This window comes from Hyperoodon ampullatus (genome assembly GCF_949752795.1).
Source record: "Hyperoodon ampullatus genome assembly, chromosome: 4".
Lineage (NCBI taxonomy): Eukaryota > Metazoa > Chordata > Mammalia > Artiodactyla > Ziphiidae > Hyperoodon > Hyperoodon ampullatus.
The window spans coordinates 33,045,488-33,065,725 of NC_136917.1; the positions used below are offsets into that span (position 1 = coordinate 33,045,488).

The window sequence follows — 20,238 nt, forward strand, 5'->3', positions numbered from 1 at the left end:
AGGATGGAGGATGAGGAACCAGCAGGGTGCAGTTTGGGGCACCTGCTTCCCTGGCACTGGGAACCTTGCTCCAGCATCTGATTGTGATATGATAAAGGCTGTCACAGAAGAGGGGCAGCCGCTGGGACCCCTCCCCGGCAGAGGATCAGGCAGCCAGGAGAGAGAGGGGCACAGCAAGGCAGCTTTGGTGCCCCCGACCCCAGACCTCTACCATCTTGGGAAACAGTATCCCAGAGGTTTAGGAAGATGCTGACTTAAATGGGCTCCCCAGTCTGGCCGACATGGCTGAAACGCACACTCCATATTATTCCTTGAAGAAACTGTTATCTTTCTTCAACGGTGTTATGGCTGTAAGTATGTCACAACCTGGGCCCTGGGGATTTGCAGCCCTTCCTCCACAACTGGCTCGTTCAAAGACAGAAATAAGTTGATCCAAATTCACTGACATCCGGATCTGTGGTCCCTAGGGAAGCAGGAGGGATGTAGGGCAGACTGACAAGGAGAAGGATGCACTGGGAACAGGTGTGGCCTCCATCGACCCAGAGCTGCTGAAATCAAGCAGAAGAGTGTGATCTGGGGGACCTGGGGTCCATGGCGGAAGATCTTGGCTCTAAAGAAAATCCTGCAGAAAGCTAAGTTGTTAAGGAAGGCAGGAGGGAATGGTTCTTCTCTTGGTCCTTTACAGTTTTCAAACCATTTTTTTCTCACTGTAAAAGTAACCCAAAATATGCACTGCTAAAGAAGTAATTGCTTTTAATAGTAAAACAGTATGAGGAAAGGCTGCCAGGAAAGAGAAGGAAATTAACTATCAGTCTTCACCTGTGACTGTATCATTTTGATGGGAGTTAAACAAGATAATGCATTTAAAGGGCTGATGCTTGTCATCGGAACATGGCTTAATAAATATCATCATTATATCCTTCCAGACTTTTCTATGTAACTTTTAAAAACAGCAAAACAAACATGGGATGCTAATGCTTTACAATCTTCATTTTTTTCTCTTTTAAAAAATTGTAAGTTTTTCATCCTTTTAAATAGACTTTTTTAAGAGCAGTTTTAGGTTCACAGCAAAATTGAACAGAAGGTACAGAGATGTCCCATATAAGCCCTGCCCCTGCACACGCAGCCTCCTCTACTGTCAACATTCCCCATCAGAGTGATACATTTGTTATAATGACCCTACACTGATATCATTAGAACCTAAAGTCTATAGTTTATATGAAGGTTCACTCTTGTTGTACTTTATTTATTTATTTTTTTGGCTGGGGTGTGCGGCATGCGGGATCTTAGTTCCCTGACCAGGTATTGAACCCGTGTCCCCTGCGATGGAAGAGCGAAGTCCTAACCACTGGACTGCCAGGAAATTCCTGGTGTACATTCCATGGTTTTGACTAGTGTATCCACCATGTCAGCATCGCATGAGTAGTTTCATTGCCCTAAAAATCCTCCGTGCTCCACCCCATCAGCTCTCTTTCCCCGCTAGGCCCTGGCAACCACTGATCCTTCTTCTGTCTCCATAGTTTTACCTTTTCCAGAATGTCATATCCTTGGAACCATAAACCATGTAGCCTTTTCAGATTGGCTTCTTCCACTCAGCAATATGCCTGTAAGTTTCCTCTATGTTTTTTCCTGGCTTGATAGCTCATTTCTTTTTAGTGCCAATATTCCATTGTCTGGATGTACCACAGTTTATTTAATCTATTCATATGCTGAAGGCCATCTTGGTGGCTTCTAAGTTTTGGAAATTATGGAGAAAGTTGCTAGAAACATCCATGTGCAGGTTTTTATGTGAACATGAGTTTTCAACTACGTTAGATTAATACCCAAGGACCGTGACTGTTGATAATCTACTTTAAAAAAAAATTTAGGCCTTAAAAACATTTTTCTGTATCAATAAACATTCTCCTACCACAGAAGTCAGCAAAGTACAGTCTTGTAAATAGATAGATAGATAAAATTTATTTGTAAATAAAATAAATTTGTTTATGGATTTTGTATGGCTGCTTTTCCACTACACTGGCTGTTTCATTTCAACCGAGACTGTATGGCCTGTGAAGCTCACAATATCGGGTGCTTTTGCAAAAGACTTTGCCACCCCCTGTCTTACAAGCATCATTTAAAATAACTGTGTAGGGACTTCCCTGGTGGCGCAGTGGTTAAGAATCTGCCTGCCAATACAGGGGACACGGGTTTGATCCCTGGTCCGGGAAGATCCCATGTGCCACGGAGCAACTAAGCCTGTGCGCCACAACTACTGGGCCTGCTCTCTAGAGCCCACGAGCCACAACTACTGAGCCCGTATGCCACAACTACTGAAGTCCATGCACCTAGAGCCCGTGCTTCGCAACAAGAGAAGCCATCGCAATGAGAAGCCCACTCACTGCAACGAAGAGTAGCCCCTGCTCGCCGCAACTAGAGAAAGCCTGCGTGTAGCAATGAAGACCCAACACAACTAAAAAATAAATAAATTTATAAAATAAAAAAACTCTCTAGGATTCCATTTTGGGACTGTACCATGATTTACGTACCCAATCTGTGTTATTGATTTGCTTCAGTTACTTCCAACATTTTGTCCTTAATAAACATCCCTGTGCATCCTGGTTTTGAGGCACATATGTGACTATTGTCCCTAGGTTTAATGTCTAGAAATGGAATTTCTAGGTAAAAGATTTTACCATAAAACCTTTCAGGTTTTAAATATGAATTGCAAAATGTTCTCCTTCCACGACTAAGATGACCAAGAAAAGAAGGAATAATGGTCGTGCCAAAAAGGGCTGCGGCCACATGCAGTGTATTCGCTGTACCAGCTGTGCCCGATGCGTACCCAAGGATAAGGCCATTAAGAAGTTTGTCATTCGGAACATTGTAGAGGCCGCAGCCATCAGGGACATTTCTGAAGCGAGTGTTTTCGACGCCTATGTGCTTCCCAAGCTGTATGTGAAACTGCATTACTGCATGAGTTGTGCCATTCACAGCAAGGTAGTCAGGAATCGTTCTCGGGAAGCCTGGAAGGACCGAACACCTCCACCCCGATTTAGACCTGCTGGTGCTGCCCCACGACCTCCACCAAAGCCCGTGTAAGGAGCTAAGTCCTTAAAGACTAAAGAAATACTGTTCCCTGGAAAGACAATAAAGTGGAAATTATACTTTAAAAAAAAAGATATTGTGAGCTCACTCTTAGCTCTTTAGCCTTTTGTCATGTTTTTTCATGTGTGTGGTGTGAGGTAGGGGTCTGATTTGATTTTTTTTTTTTTCCCATTTGGTGACATACTGTTGCACTTACCAACTGGTCCATCCAGTCCTCCTCTGTCTATGCTAGTTTCCATTATGCTCAAGTCTGTTCTGTGTACACTGCTTTGTTCCACTGGCCCATGTGTATATCCTCCATTAACACAACACTATTGTAATTGCCATGCAGCACAAGTACATGTTCAGGTACATGGGGTATGAATATTTCGAGCATGATCATGCAAATAGCATGTCACAGATTTTGCATGTCTTACTCATTCTCACATATAGCCTTAGCCAAATGTCTCCCCAGAGTCCAGCTCCGAGAGTCCCCATTCCCACTTCCCTTAAAATCTTGTCTGAGCTCATCATCCCACCCAAAGTTGAATCTGTGTCCAGCATCTTTTGTTTTCCTTCCTCCACTGTGTTGCTGCAAAACTACAGCAATTTCAGTTTGGGGGTTTCAGAGAGACCCTTGCTCTAGCCATCTTCCAGAGCATAAACAGCCCCGACTGTTAAAGCATGCACCCTCACTTTCCTCCTCCCTGAATCTCCATCATCTCTCATTTTCTTTCTTTTTTATAAATTTATTTATTCATTTATTTTTGGCTGTGTTGGGTCTTCATTGCTGCGCGTGGGCTTTCTCTAGTTGCAGCGAGTGGGGGCTACTCTTCATTGCAGTGCTTGGGCTTCTCATTGTGGTGGCTTCTCTTGTTGCGGAGCACAGGCTCTAGGCTTGTGGGCTTCAGTAGTTGTGGCTCGCCGGCTCTAGAGCTCAGGCTCAGTGGTTGTGGTGAATGGGCTTAGTTGCTCTGCAGCATGTGGGATCTTCCCGGAATGGGGATTGAACCCTTGTTCCCTGTATTGGCAGGTGGATGCTTAACCACTGCGCCACCAGGGAAGTCCTTGTTTTCTTTCTTGATTACTTCATTCAGCAAAGATTTATTGAACAGGTGCTGTGTCTGCAAGATTTCGTTTTCTCTACAGTAGACTGTGGACACTATTTTATCCATGTTTTAACTCGGAGGAATCAAAGAGTACTCTCTCTCACACCCCACGTCCAACCCACTGGCAAATCCAATCGACTTTACCCTCGGCGTCTGGTCCATCCAAAGCTGATGGCGTTGGGAGCCACGAAGGGCTCAGAGCAGAATCATGCCCCGACTCAGGTGCTCACAGGCGCCCTCTGGCGGCTATGGAGGAAACAGAGTGTAGCGGGGACCAGGGTGGAGGGACTGTATTGGTCCAGATGGGAGATGGTGGGGGCTGGACTCGGTGGGGCCAGGAGGGGGTGAGAAGTGGGCAGATTCTGGATAGACTCTGAAGATGGAGACAATAGGACTTGCCAACGGCTGGATATCTGTCCTCTGGACGCTCCAGTCACCCAGAGGTTGGGAAATATTATTTTTCTTTTTTTTCTTTTCTTTTTTTTTTTTTTGCGGTACGCGGGCCTCTCACTGTTGTGGCCTCTCCCGTTGCGGAGCACAGGCTCCGGACGCGCAGGCTCCGGACGCGCAGGCTCAGCGGCCATGGCTCATGGGCCCAGCCGCTCCGCGGCATATGGGACCCTCCCGGACCGGGGCACGAACCCGTATCCCCTGGCATCGGCAGGCGGACTCTCAACCACTGCGCCACCAGGGAGGCCCTATTTTTCTTTTTAAAAAATATTTATTTACTTGGTTGCTCCGGGTCTTAGTGGTGGCTGGTGGGCTCTTTTTTTTTTTTTTTTTTTGGTGGGCTCTTCAGTTGCGGCAGGCAGGCTCCTTAGTTGTGACATACAAACCCTAAGTTGGCATGCATGTGGGATCTAGTTCCCTGACCCGGGATGAACCCAGGCCCCCTGCTTTGGGAGTGCAGAGTCTTAACCACTGAACCACCAGGGAATTCCCAGGAAATACTAATATTAATAGGAATTCTCAGAATCTGTTACAGGAGCCACATGTCTGCGGTCTCACAACTGCCTTCATATTTCTCCCGGTCGACTGTGGGGACCCCTGATGTGTATCCACTGTGCTTTCCTGCCTCTCTGTGTCAAGGCCAGATAAGCCCAGCCATCGGCTGGTCTGGCAACTCAAAGCCTGAATTATCAAAGAGATTTTAATGATAATGATAATAATAATAGGCATAGATGAAATAGATGAAAGGGGAGACCGGAGCTGACCTTCCTTTGACCCCCCCCAATCTGGTCTCTAGAAGCTCCACAGAACCCACTGAGACCCCCTGCTGGTCCCACCCCTCCATTGTGCAGATGGAGAAACTGAGGCTTTGGAGGGAAGCAGCTTTTCCTCGATGGATAACTTGAAGTCCCCCCACCCCCGCTTACAGCATTTCCCACCGTTTCCCACCAGGCATATGAATTTCATCAGAAACATGAGGCATTCTCCCCTGGCACCCACCCTCCTGTCATCTGGTATCTCCCCTTCACTCTGGTCACCTCTCCCCGCAATTTGTATTTCTCAGGTTTCTTGGCCCTTCCTCTGTTTTTTGTTTTGTTTTTCTTGACCTTGCAGCACGGCTTTAGGGATCTTAGTGCCCCGACCAGGGATCGAACCGGGCCCTCGGCCAGTGAAAGCACTGAGTTCTAACCACTGGACCACCAGGGAATTCCCTCCTGCCTCTGTTTGGTGCCCCCCACTCTCCCTCCTGCTCGGCCCCTGCTGTCTGCACACACCGCTGGATGTTGCCTCTTAGGCCTCCCAGACTCTCAGATAGCCGTGAAATGGGGTTCCAGCTATTATTATTATTTTTTAAATGAATTTATTTATTTATGGGTCTTCGTTGCTGTGCGGGCTTTGTCTAGTTGCGGCGAGCGAGGGCTACTCTTCGTTGCGGTGCGCGGGCTTTCTCACTGCGGTGGCTTCTTTCGTTGCAGAGCACGGGCTCTAAGCACGCGGGCTTCAGTCCTTGGGGCACGCAGGCTCAGTAGTTGTGGTGCACGGGCTTAGTTACTCCGTGGCACGTGGGATCCTCCCGGACCAGGGCTCGAACCCGTGTCCCCTGAATTAGCAGGCGGATTCTTAACCACTGCGCCACCAGGGAAGTCCCTCCAGCAATTACTGATAGCTCCTAAGAATATCCCACTGCCAGCATCCTGGACAACATTCAGGAATGCGACACCTGGAAGAAATAAAATAACCCCCCCCACCCCTCCTCCCCCAGGCGTGTGTTCTTTCAAAATGGAGAGGCCACGGTGGCCTGGAGACGGGGTGGAAGGACTCCCAGCAGGCTCCCACCCTCCACTCCCCACCCTGTGTCTTCCAGTGTTTCTCGGTCATGCTCTTCATTCTCTTCGTGGAAATCACTGTCGCCGCAGTGGTCCTTGCCTTCTTCCCGATCGTAAGTACAGCTCGGCTTCTCTCACTCTGCATTAGAAATAAACAGAATCAATAGAAGCCCCGCCCCTCCCCCCGGGAGGCTTCCACGCTCCCTAGGATCCGGTGATGGTGGGAGACTGAGTCTCCAGAGATAGGGCGGAAAGCCGGAAACCTCAGCCCTGTCTTCAAAGGCTCCCCTCAAGAAACTGCGGAGTGAATTGGACCACCTCTCATTTGGGGAAGGAATGGGAAGTAATTGCTGGGGGAGGAATGGGAAAAGCTGTGAAGTTTCTTGGGGTTTTGAAATGAGTTCAAAATAGAGGGCTATTTAGCAATATCCCTCAAAATGAAAAAGCACGGACACTTTGACCCAACCATCTGGTCCCTAGGAATTATCCAAGGATATGCTTGTTTGTTTGCAGCATGACATACATACCAGGGTGTGAAAAAGATTGCTGCTGGCCTAGTGAGTATCAGTTTGGGGCGGGGGGAGTTTATAATGTATAATAATCCACACAAGGGAGTCTGATGCAGCTGGAAAGAAGGAAGGAGGAGGCTCTATATGCAGGAGATGGTACATTCTCCAGGACATAGTGCTGTCCCCGTTTGCGTCCCCCCAGAGGCTCACCCTGAGAAAAGGATTTGAAGGCTCATAGTTTAGTTGAGAGGTGATCCCAAGAAGCACCTGTAGGGGACAGGGGCAGTGAGGCAGGGAAGGGAATGTAGCCCCTAAAAGCTGACACTGTGGGGCTTCCCTGGTGGCGCAGTGGTTGAGAGTCCGCCTGCCGATGCAGGGGACACGGGTTCGTGCCCCGGTCCGGGAAGATCCCACATGCTGCGGAGCGGCTGGGCCCGTGAGCCATGGCCGCTGAGCCTGCGCGTCCGGAGCCTGTGCTCCGCAACGGGAGAGGCCACAACAGTGAGAGGCCCGCGTACCGCAAAAAAAAAAAAAAAAAAAAAAAAAGCTGACACTGTGTGCAATTGGGCTCAGTCCTGGTGGGGGATGTCGGGGACGCAGCAAGGAGCACGCCATCTATTTTCTCCACCCAAGCGACTAGGGAGCTGCAGTATTAATCCAACACCTCCCCTCAGTCATTGATTAAGGGCTGCTCCCAGGGCGCATGCGTGCTGAGAGGCCACTGCAAGAACCTCGGTTGCTGGGGGCTTCCCTGGGGGTCCAGTGATTAAGACTCGGAGCTTCGACTGCAGGGGGCGCGGGTTCCATTAGTGCTCAGGGAACGAAGATCTTGAATGCCGCAAGGCGCGGCCAAAAAGTTAAAAAAAAAAAAAAAAGAACCTCGGTTGCTGGCAGCGGGAAGTCGGGCTCCGCGGCACAGAAATAAGAGAAGCCACCGGGATTTGAGCAGGGCACCGAGAGCCACTGCTACTCGTGTTGCGAACAGCCGGATGCAGAACAATGAGAATAGAATAAAGCGAGGGGAACAATAATGAGGATATACTTTGCTTTGACACACATAGCATATGTCTTTGGAGACACTGGAAACCGTAACAGTCGAGGCGGTGAAGTGGGAGAAACTTGTCGGCTGGGAGAAAAAAGTGGGAGGGAGACTTTTCATGGTTTACCCTTCTGTGATTTGTGAATTTTGAGCCGTGTGACTATTTCATCTCTTTGGGGGAAAAATGGTTTTAATTTAGACCTCTATTTAAAAAATAGAAAATTAAAGTTGCCCCTTTTGTGCAGAGAGAAATTCAGTTGCTGAAGATGATATTCAAGTCCCTCATCGAGTTGCAGCCATAACGGGGGCGTAGCAGGCGTGTGGGCGATTCAAAAGAGCAGATGATTCAAAGCCGTTTGTGAGTTTGGATACAACCAGATGTGCTGGGCTCGAGACCCACGCTCTTCCCTGTGTCCCTCTCTCGGGGGCGATGGTAGCCTGAGTTTGTCCTCCTCCAGCGCAGACCCATGGCTGGGGGAGGGGCCATGAAGGAAGCAGAAGGGAAGCCCCCACCTCCCTCCTGAGTCCCCAAGAAACCTCACCAAATGGGGCACCTTGTTGTTTTCTGTGCTCACCGCTCCCTGTTTCATCTCTGAGGTTAGAGAAGTGGACTTGGAGCACAAATTTGTGACCCTGAGAGTTACAGAGGTTACAACGAGCCAGGTGACTATTCCCTGGAATGGAATTTGGTCATGGAGAAGGTGAGATTCACATCCTTTTTTTTTGTTTTGTTTAATTTATTTTTATTGTAGTAAAAGATATATAAGTTTATCATCTTACCATTTTTAAGTGTCCAGTTCAGTGGCATTAAGCACTTTCCTATGGTTGTGCAACCATCACCACCCTGCATCCCCAGAACTGAAACTCTAACCCCATTAAACACTAAGGCTCCTTCCCCCAACCCCCCGTACCCACCATCCTACATTCTACCATTCTCTAGGAATTTGACTCATCTAGGGACCTCATATAAGTGGAATCATACAGTATTTGTCTTTTTGTGTCTGGCTTATTTCACTTAGCATCCTCAAGGTTCATTCATGTTGTAGAGTGAATTTCCTTCCTTTTTAGGGCCGAATAATATTCCATTGTATGGATGGACCACATTTATTTATTTATTTATTCCTCTGTCAATGGATACTTGGGTTGCTTCCACCTTTTGGCTATTGTGAATCATGCTGCTGTGAACATGGGTGTACAGATATCTCTCTGAGTCCCTGTTTTCAGTTCTTTTCAGTATATACCCAGAAATGGAACTGCTGGATCATCTGATAATTCTATGTTTAATTTTGGGGGGAATTTTCATACTGTTTTCCATAGCAGCTGCACCGTTTTACATTCCCATCAGCAATGAAGGCACAAGGGTTCCAGTTTCTCCACATCCTTATCACCACTTGTTATTTTCTGCTTTTGGTTTTTTTTTTTTTTTTTTTTTTTTGCAGTACGCGGGCCTCCCACTGTCGTGGCCTCCCCCATTGCAGAGCACAGGCTCCGGACGCGCAGGCTCAGCAGCCATGGCTCACAGGCCCAGCCGCTCCGCGGCATGTGGGATCTTCTCGGACCGGGGCACGAACCCGTGTTCCCTGCATCGGCAGGAGGACGCCCAACCACTGCGCCACCAGGGAAGCCCTGCTTTTGTTTTTTGATAGTAGCCATTCTCATGGGTGTGAGGTGGTGAGACTTATATCTTGAGTCTTGGTGTTTAAGGAGCAAGACTGGCCTCCATGTGTCATCTAAGCTCTTGAGGCAGATGGTTGAGAAGGATCTTTGAGGCTAGGGAGGGTGTGGAATGGAAAAGCCATTGCCTGTTTCTAGGACTGTTTTCCAGCTGGGTCTGGGGCCCAAGAACTGCTATGGGGTCAAGTTCAGCTTGGGAGGGGGCACACGATGGGTAGGGGACTTGCCTGCATCCCCGTTTTGGCTTCTGAAGCTTGAGGTGGTAGAAAGTACTTCTCATTCATTCATATAGTCCTTCCACTAATCTTTTTTTTTTTAATTTAAGTATAGTTTCTTAAAATATTTTTTTAATATTTATTTGATTGCACTGGGTCTTAGTTGCAGCAGGCAGGCTCCTTCGTTGAGGCTTGCCAGCTCCTTAGTTGTGGCATGTGAACTCTTAGTTGCAGCATGCATGTGGGATCTAGTTCCCTGACCAGGGGTCAAAACCAGACCCCCTGCATTGGGAGTGTGGAGTCCTAACCACTGCGCCACCAGGGAAGTCCCTATGCCACAGCTGCTTTATCCATTCCTCTGTTGATGGACCTTTAGGTTGCTGTCCTTCCACGAGTCTTTATTGAACACCTACTATGTGCTGGGCACTGTTCAGGGGTCTGGGGACAAAGCAGGGCACAAAACAAAATCCTTGCCCTGTGTTGCTGACACTCAAGTGGGGAGATGGAGAAAAAACCTCTAGGTAAACATTGGTGGCGGGGATGATAAGTGCCATTAAAAAGAAAGCAAGGCAGGGAAATGGCAGAGAGAGTCAGGATTTTGTTTACTTGTAGGTGCTATTAGTCACCTATTTTCAGCACACAGTGGGATGGCCTGTCCTAGTCTTTTTGTAGTTAGTTGGGGATCATGTGATGAGTTCTGGCCAATGAGCTGGGAGGAGAAGTGATGTGAGTCACTTCCTGGCCAAATTATTTAATTACCAGTGTAGGGCCCTCTGGACCTTTTTTTCTCTTTTCCACAATAGTGGAATCATTTGGATGGTGGCTGCTTCACAAGCCTGAGTCCCTGAGAGACTTTGATAAACGGAGTTCCCCTGCCAGGTTGGTATGAGCATGTAGCGTGAGACGAACTGCTGAAATTGAAGGGCTGTTTGTTATGCAGCATCACTTAGCCTGGCCTGACTGATACAGGGCTGGTGGCTAGCTTAGAAAGAGGGGTCAGGGCAGGCCTTCCTGAGGAGGAACACTTGAACAGAGACCTGAATGAAGTGAGCCATGCAGACATCTGATAGAACAGCATTCCAAAAAGAGGGAACAGCCACCTAAAGGCAGCAAGGCTGATGCTTACTAAGTGTATTTAAGAAACAGAGAGGAGATCAGTGTGGATCTGAGTGAGTTCAAGAGAGAGCAGGGAGATGAGGACCTGAAGGTGACAAGGCAGATCATGCAGGGCCTTGTGGGCCATGGTGAGGAATTCAGCTTTTACTCCCAAGTAAGATGACAGCCATGGAGGGTGCTAAGCCATGATGGGGTGGGGAAAGGGAGGCATTTAGCACAGGCATTGGAATATTGTGACTACTCTAAACAGTAGCCATGGTGACCATGATTTCTAGTGTTTTTATTATTTTGAAATTTGAAAGGGAGTCTTCAAGTATTTATTCTCTTCTCTGAAGCTAAAATGCTGTGACATGAAGGACTACACAGATTTTCCATCCTTCGAAAAGATGACTGGCCACACCTACCCCAGGGGCTGCTATAAATCCATCGGGACCGTGGCCTGTGATGGGCACAACGTGTCTGCAGATGTCATCCACCAGGAGGTAACTTGACATTTTGTTAGGCGTCTAGGTAGACCCCGAGGGCTGGGGACTTTTATAAAAATTGCATCTTTGCAGGAATCCCAGCGATTTTGACCACAATTTCAGCTCATTTCGACCACACAGCCTGGAGTTACCATCCCCATTTCACAGATGGGGAAACTGAGGGTGGGGAGGAGAGTGGTTCAAGGTCACATGGCTTTGGTAGAGCCGGGATTTGATCCATGTTCGTCTGTGTCCATTGCCTGGGTCACACTGCCTGCCTCACAGAGAAGTCAAATTGCAGCAGTAATGATGGAAAATGATTGTTCTGTAGATAGTGATGGCTGCCACATGACTGGGTACTTATTCAGTGAATTCAGTCTCCATCGCATCCCTTGAAGTGGGGACTGCCCTTCTCCCATTTTACAGATGAGGAGACTGAGGCACAGAGAGGTTCCCATAGCCAGGGAGGGTTGGAGCTGGGCTTCAAACCCCAGCCCTAGCTTCCCCACCCCTAACTTCCGCTGCAGGGGAATAAACACATGGGTCTTCCTTGAGAAATCAGAGTCATTCCTTAATTCATCCCTTCATGCTGAATGTCTCTTGCTGGGTGAATTGGCCAGAGTGAGTCCCAGGCTAGGGCCTCAGAGAGGGACGTGGCATCACACAGTGACCCACTGTGCCCTGTACAACCTGCCTGTCAACCTCCCACTCACCCCCTCACTCATTCCACTCTAGCCACACTGACCTCCTCGCTGCTGCACAAATAGAACAAGCACATGCTTGCCTCAGGGTCTTTGCATAGGCTGTATTTTTTTTTCTTTTTTTTTGGCCTTGCAGCTTGGCTTGCAGGATCTTAGTTCCCTGACCCAAGACTGAACCCGAGCCCCTCGGCAATGAAAGCACCAAGTCCTAGCTACTGGATTGCCAGGGAATTCCCATGTTCTTTCAGCCTGGAATGCTCTTCCCCTAAATGTTTTCCTACCTCATCTCTTTCACGTCTGTGCACAGTTGTCACTTCCTCAGTGAGGCTGTTCCTGAACCCCTGTCTATGAAAGGATGCCCCCATTCACCATCACACCCCATCTCCTTACCCTGTGTTAGTGTGTCCAGTGCTTAATCACCACCTGACAAAGTCATTGCTGTACCTGCTTATTTTATTACCTGTTTTTCCCACTCAACTGTTAGCCCCACCAAGGCAGAAATGTTTTCTCTTTTGTACATTGCTGGGTTCCCAGCGCCCGTTTCAGTGCCCAGCACACAGTGGACACTTAAAAAAAGCCTATTAAATGAAAGGGGGCACTGAGCCCTTTGAATTCAAGACAACTCAAGCTTCCAGAAGAAAGGGGAGTATCTCAGTGGCTGCAGGAAGGGAAGTGAAGGTCCCATCACCTGTAGGTGGCTGTTCTGCTCATTCACTGTGCCTGTTCTCTTAATCTCTCCGAGCTTCAGCTTCTTCACCTATAAAACAGAGAAAAGACTAGTACCCACTTTATGGGATTATAGTGAGAAAATACATGAAAATGGCTGAGAAGGTGCTGGATACATGTTAGCCCGTTTGTTCATATGTAAAGAGGACTTAGAAATAACTAACAGTTACTGAATGCTGGATATGTATCAGGCCACTGCTGTGTACTTCATGTAGATTCTTTCTTTTAATCCTCACAAAAATCTTGTGAGGCAGATCCTATTGGTCCCATTTACAGTTGGGGAAACTGAGGCACAGAGAGGTGTAGTGACTTCTCCAAGGTCACACAGCTAGCAATAACTTGGGACATCTGATCATATTCTTTTTTAAAAATATATTTTTAAAATTTATTTAATTTTTGGCTGCGTTGGGTCTTAGTTGCAGCACGCGGGCTTAGTTGCCCCTTGGCATGTGGCATCTTAGTTCCCGGCTAGGGATTGAACCCACATCCCCTGCACTGGAAGGCGGATTCTCAACCACTGGACCACTAGGGAAGTCCCTTTGGTCATATTCTTAATCAACACACTTGGATATCAACACAAATGGATACTAGGAAGTAAACAGTATGTTCTGGGGTGGGGTGAGGGAATGAGGAGGCCAAGGAAGATGCTGGGGTGGGGGGAGCAGTCAAGTAAGAAAGAGCCAAGGTCGTTATGGCTGTGTCCTTTTCTCCTCCCTGAATCTGAGAGGAATGTTGGTGGTCCACCCATTGGCGGTTGATTGGGACTTGGAATCCAGGAGTCCCTAACCAGGTTCTGCCTGCTGTGATGTTTGTATCTGCAGGGCTGTTTCCCTAAGCTCCTGAAAATAACCAAGGCTCAGAGCATCAACCTGAGTGGAGTCTCTCTGGGGGCAGCAGTGATACAGGTAAGGTCCAGCTCCTCTGGGACACACCAGGCTCTTTTATTGAGCACCTACTGTATGCCAAGCACTGTTAGGGACACTGGGGACAGAGCAGCGACAAAAGACAAAATCCCTTTTGGGACTTCCCTGGCAGTCCAGTGGTTAAGACTCTGTGCTTCCAATGCAGGGCGCACGGGTTTGATCCTTGGTTGGGGAACTAAGATCCTGTATGCTGCAGGGCACGGCCAAAAAAAATAAATAAATAAAATAATAATAATAAAGACAAAATCCCTACCATGGTGGAGCTGACATTCAGTGGGGGGGGATGGATGATCATTTCAGTTTAAGATACCTGCTGGGAAGGAAGTAAAAGAGGGTGACAGGATAGGGAAGGGAATCAGGGATGGCCTCCCTGGTGACATTTGACCAGTGACTTGAGGAGGTGAGGAAAAGCCATGTGTGTATATGGGAGTTGACCGAGGGAAGGGCTGGTGCAAAAGCACTGAGGCAGCAATAAGCATGGCTTTCTCAAGGACCAGCAGAGAGGCCCCTGTGGCTGGGCAGGGTGAGTGAGGAGGATGGTAGGGGGAGATGAGGGCAAGGCCTTGTGGGCTACAGAGGGGCGTGGTTTTACTCTGAGTATGATAGAAAACCATTAGAAGGGTTTTAACATTCACTTTTTCACTCTACAAACCGTATTGAGCACCTACTGAGTCCAGGCACTGTTGTAGGCACTGGGGATACAACAATAAACTAAACAGACAAAAATCCCTGCTCTCATGGGGATGACATTCTAATCAGCAGGGAGAAACGGAAAATATGATTTTTTTTTTTTTTTGGCTGTGCCAGGTGGCTTACAGGATCTCAGTTCCCTGACCAGGGATTGAACCTGGGTCACAGCAGTGAAAATGCTGAATCATAACCACTAGACCACCAGGGAACTCCCAAAATATGGTTTTTTTAAATTAGAAAATTTATTGCATGATAGTGATAAGAGTTAAGGAGAAATATAAAACTGGGAAGAAGAGAGAGGAGGTAATTTTAAGCAGGGTGATTTCATTACTGTTTACCTATAAAGGGGGCAAGGTATGAAGGTGCTGGGGGCCTCAGACCTAATTCAGGTGAAGAAAAACTTACTCCAGGGATATGCCCTGTCCACCCAGCTAATGAGTCTGGCTTACACTTATGTGGTAGGAGGCCTGTGTGGGAAAGTACTGGGGCTCTGAACTCCAGCCCTGGTCATGTCACTCACTAGCTCTCTGACAGAGCATCAGGACCATGGCCTCCCTCATTTGTAAAATGGACTGCCCAATTGTTGTGAGCCATTCATGAGGTGCAGTATGTCAGAGGCTTTGCACGATGCCCTACCCACAGAAAGCATGAAGTGATTGTGGGAAGTTATTGTCATTAAGTCTAGGGAGGTCCTGTCCAAAGCAAGGATCACAGGAAGGCAGTAGCTGAAAGGTGATAAGGTCTCCATTCACCAGTAGGGATGCTCAAAGACTACTCATTATAGCAACACTATTCTCATTCCTGAGCCTTGTCCGAGGGGGAATCTTTACTCAGAGCCCAGCCCAGATAGGCCCCAGGGAGAAAAGAATGAACATAAGCTTGGGAAGTAAATGGAAGTTGTTTTCAATTCAACTGGCCTTGACTTTTTACACCATCCAGATTGTAAAAACAGAATGAAATATGATTTGTAATACACAGAATGGATAAAGCAATAAATAATGGCAGAATATTGCTCAACTTTCAAAAGCCAGGTTTCCCTTTTGAAAAAAAGAAAATTCTCATCCCAAACACTAGCCTAAGCAAGCAGGGGCTTCAGTGGCTGCACACAACAAAGACTTTGTGGAATTAGTTCCAGAGAGTCACTGAACAAGGAAACAGCAGCAGCAACAACCACAACCAGCAACACAAAAAACCCTGGGGAGTGGGGGGAAGGGAGATCTGATTTTCAAAGTTACCACATTATATTTTTTAAATGTCCAGTTTTCAACAAAAAAATTGCAAGAAACAAAATGCAAAGAAGCAAAAAAAGTGTGGCCAGTATACAGGAAAAAAACATCAGTCAATAGAAACTGTCCTTGAGAAAACCCAGATGTTGGATTTACTAGACAAATACTTTAAATTAGGTATTATATATATGTTCAAAGAATTAAAGGAGACGCTCTAAAGAACTAAAGAAAAGTATGAGAATGATGTTTCATCAAATAGAAAAGATTAACAGAGACAGAAATGAGTTTTTAAAAGGAAGCAAATAGAGGGCTTCCCTGGTGGAGCAGTGGTTAAGAATCCACCTGCCAATCCAGGGGACACGGGTTCAAGCCCTGGTCTGGAAAGATCCCACATGCCGCGGAGCAACTAAGTCCGTGCACCACAACTACTGAAGCCCATGCACCTAGAGCCTGTGCTCTGTAACAAGAGAAGCCACAGCAATGAGAAGCCCGCGCACCACAACAAAGAGTGGCCGCTGTTCACAGTAACTGGAGAAAGCCTGCACGCAGCAATGAAGACCCGATGCAGCCAAAAATAAATAAATTAAATAAATAAATTTATTTTTTAAAAAAGGAAGCAAATAGAAATTCTGTAGTTGAAGTGTACAAAAATTGAAATGGAAAATTCAGTAGAGTGGCCCAGCAACTGATTTTAGCTGGCAAGAGAAAGAATCAGTGAACTTGAAGATGAGTCAATTGAGATTATGCAGTTGAGGAGCAGAAAGAAAAAAGAATGAAGAAGAATGAACAGAGCCTCAGAGACATGTGTGACACAATCAAGCATACATACATATGTGCAATGGGATTCCAGAACAGGAGGAGGGAAAGAAAAAGACAAAAAGGATGCTTGAAGAAATAATGGCCCCAAACTCCCCAAATTTGACGCAAAACATGGATCTACACATCCAAGAAGCTCAATGAACTCCAAGCAGTATAAACTCAAAGAGATCCATGACTCAACATTGTATAATCAAACTGTAAAAAGAAAAAGATGAAGAGAGACACTTGAAAGCATCAAGATGGAAGCAACTCATCATGTACAACAGTGGTCCCCAACCTTTTTGGCACCAGGGACTGGTTTCATGGAAGACAATTTTTCCACGGACTCGGGGCAGGGATGTTTCAGGCAGTAATGTGAGCGATGGAGGGGGATGGTTCAGGCAGTAATGCAAGTGCTGGTTCAGGTGATAATGTGATGGTTCAGGCGATAACGCGAGCTATGGTTCAGGTGGTAATGCGAGCGATGGGGAGAGGCAGATAAAGCTTTGCTCGCTCTCTTGCTGCTCACCTCCTGCTGTGCAGCCTGGTTCCTAACAGGTCCGCAGCCTGGGGGTTGTGGACCCCAATGTACAAGGTATCTTCAATAAAATTAATAGCTATTATCTCATCAGCAATCATGGATGCCAAAAGCAATGGGATGATATATTCAGAGGCTGAAAGGAAAAAAAACTGTCAACTAAGAGTTCTGTATCCAGCAAAACTATCCTTCACAAATGAAGGAGAAATTAAGATATTCCCAGATAAACAAAAACCAAGAGAATGAATTACAAACAGACCTGTAAGACCTACAAGAAATACTAAAAGGAGTTGTGCAGATTCAAATGAGAGGACAGAAAACACCAATTTGAATCCTCATGAAGGAATAAAGAGCACTGATAAAGATAACTACATAGATAAATATAAAAAACAGTATACATTTAAATTTTTTTAAAAAACTAGACTTCCCTGGTGACACAGTGGTTAAGTATCTGCCTGCCAATGCAGGAGACATGGGTTCAAGCCCTGGTCCAGGAAGATCCCACATACTGTGGAGCCTGTGTGCCACAACTACTGAGCCTGCGCTCTAGAGCTCACACTCTGCAACAAGAGAAGCCACCATGATGAGAAGCCCGTGTACCAAAACAAAGAGTAGCCCCCACTCACCGCAACTAGAGAAAGCCTGTGCGCAGCAACCAAGACCCAACACAGCCAAAAATAAATAAATAAAATAATAAATAAATTTATATTAAAAAAACTATTTTTCTCCTACCTCATTTACAAGACAATTGTATAAGGCAATAGCCATAAAACTGTGTTGACAGGGCTTGCCTAGTGGCACAGTGGTTAGGAATCTTCCTGCTAATGCAGGGGACATGGGTTCGAGCCCCGGTCTGGGAAGATCCCACATGCTGCGGAGCAACTAAGCCCGTGCACCATAACTACTGAGCCTGTGCTCTGGAGCCCACGAGCCACAACTACTGAAGCCCGCATGCCTAGGGCCCGTGCTCTGCAACAAAGAGAAGCCACTGCAATGAGAAGCCCACGCACTGCAGCGAGGAGTAGCCCCCACTTGCTGCAACGAGAGAAAGCCTGCATGCGCAGCAACGAAGACCCAATGCAGCCAAGATAGATAGATAAATAAATAAATAAATTTATTTTAAACAAACAAAAAAAATGTCTGTTGCTTGTAAACCACCCAGTCTATTCTGTTACAGATGCCCAAACGGACTAAGACAACACCCAAGACAATTAACAGTCATTCCTTGGCATCACTCAAAACCCAGGCCATTGTCAGAATGTCTTTTTACACTCAGTTTCTTTGAATTAGGTCCAACAATGTCCACACAACACGTTTTTCATGTATCCTAAATTCCTTTTATCCTAATCCAGTAGCTACAGAATTAGAAAATGCATTAGAATACTCTGGATGTTCTGTTAAAGCACAGGTGTCTGAACCTTACCCCCAGAGCTTCTGACTCAGGAGGTCTGGCAGGAGCCCAGGAATCTGCATTTCTAACAAGTTCCCAGGCCATGCTGCTGGAATGGGGAACACACTTTGAGACCACTGCTCTAGATTCCTCCTCTTCTTCTACAACCCCACCTACCTTAGATTTGTTGCAGAAAAGATGTGGAATGTTGGGTAATGCAGTACCTTCTGGATTTGGTGCTTGCTTCTCTGTGGTCCCTTTATCTTGTTCCTCTCATCCCCATATTTCCTTTTCATCTCTTGTTCTCAGCCTTAGCTGTACATTAGAATCCCATGGGAGCTTTAACAAAATATCGGAGCCTGCACTGCATCTCCCACCTCCTGATTTAATTGGAGTGGGTTGTGGCCTGGGCATGGAGACTCTTACATTTACCCAGGTGGTTGCAAGGGGTGGCCATGATCACGGCTGAGAATCAATAAACAAAGAGCTTCATCCAAAGATCATAGCGGGCTGAATCAGTTCTTTCACTGGAGATTGCAAAATGGTGGTTTATCTAATTCTTCCATCTTTCTTTTGGAAGGATTTTAAGGAGAATAAAATGGGCACATGTCAAAATTGCTATGCTGCAATCATCTCCCAAGTCAGGCAGGAACACACCTAGTTTTCTTTGGAACCAGCCCGCCTCTCAGATTTCCGTCTGTAAACCAGGGGCAGGCATGTGATCCCAGCAGGCCAGTTGGCATGTTCCATCTGTCCGACCACAGTCATTGGTTCAGGCATGGGCATGGGACCCAAACTGGCCAATGGGACTTGGTTTTGGGACTTTGGATACGGTGACAGGGAGAGAACAGTTCTGCCAGGTCTCACCTGGTTCAGAAGGGACTGCCTCATGGGGGCAAGGCTGCAAAGAGAAGGCATGGAGAATCTTGGGACAGTGCACAAGTCCTAGCTGACTCTTGGACTCTTCAGTTCATGCACTCACTCAACAAATATCCGTCAATGCCTCCTCTATGTCAGAAATAAACTATTTTAAAAATAGAACAGAGGGACTTCCCTGGTGATGCAGTGGTTAAGAATCCGCCTGCCAATGCAGGGGACACAGGTTCGATCCCTGGTCCAGGAAGATCCCACATGCCGTGGAGCAACTAAGCCCGTGCGCCACAACTACTGAGCCTGCGTTCTAGAACCCTCGAGCCACAGCTACTGAGCCCACGCGCTGCAACTACTGAAGCCCACATACTTTAGGGACCACGTGCTGCAACTACTGAGCCCACACACTGCAACTACTGAAGCCTGCGTGCCTAGAGACCGTGCTCCACAACAAGAGAAGCCACCGCAATGAGAAGCCCACGCACCGCAACGAAGAGTAGCCCCCGCTCGCTGCAACTAGAGAAAGCCCGCGCGCAGCCACAAAGACGCGACGCAGCCAAAAAAAAAAAAAGAACAGAAACAGTGTCATAGATACGGAGAACAAACAGGTTGTTGCCAGAGGGGAGGGGGGTGGTGGGAAGAGAGGAATAGGTGAGGGAGATTAAGAAGTACAAATTTAAAGTTGCAAAATAAATGAGTCAGGGGTATGAAATGTACAGTGGGGGGAATATAGTCAATAATTGTGTAACTTCTTTGTATTGTGACAGATGGTAACTAGGCTTATCGTGGTGATTTTTTGGAAACGTATAGAAATATCAAACCTATCAAACCGCTATGTTGTGTAACAGGAACTAACATAGTGTTGTAGGTCAATTACACTTCAAAAACAAACAGGGAATTCCCTGGCA

At 47.0% G+C, this 20,238-nt stretch overlaps 2 protein-coding genes across 2 annotated transcripts; both read left to right on the forward strand.

Annotated features, from left to right (window-relative positions):
- Nucleotides 1-281: 281 nt before the first annotated feature.
- TSPAN16 (tetraspanin 16) lies at nt 282-18,775 on the forward strand (the record flags this gene model as incomplete). Its single annotated transcript, XM_079701489.1, has 7 exons — nt 282-350; nt 468-566; nt 6,490-6,564; nt 8,602-8,700; nt 11,340-11,486; nt 13,717-13,800; nt 18,770-18,775. 7 exons carry the CDS (start codon nt 282-284, stop codon nt 18,773-18,775), a joined length of 579 nt encoding a protein of 192 aa, XP_079557615.1.
- LOC307051650 (small ribosomal subunit protein eS26-like) lies at nt 2,734-3,159 on the forward strand (the record flags this gene model as incomplete). The annotated part of the gene is made up of 1 exon (XM_079702105.1): nt 2,734-3,159. The coding sequence occupies one exon, from the start codon at nt 2,734-2,736 to the stop codon at nt 3,079-3,081; it is 348 nt and encodes a 115-aa protein (XP_079558231.1). The 3' UTR covers nt 3,082-3,159.
- Nucleotides 18,776-20,238: the final 1,463 nt, after the last annotated feature.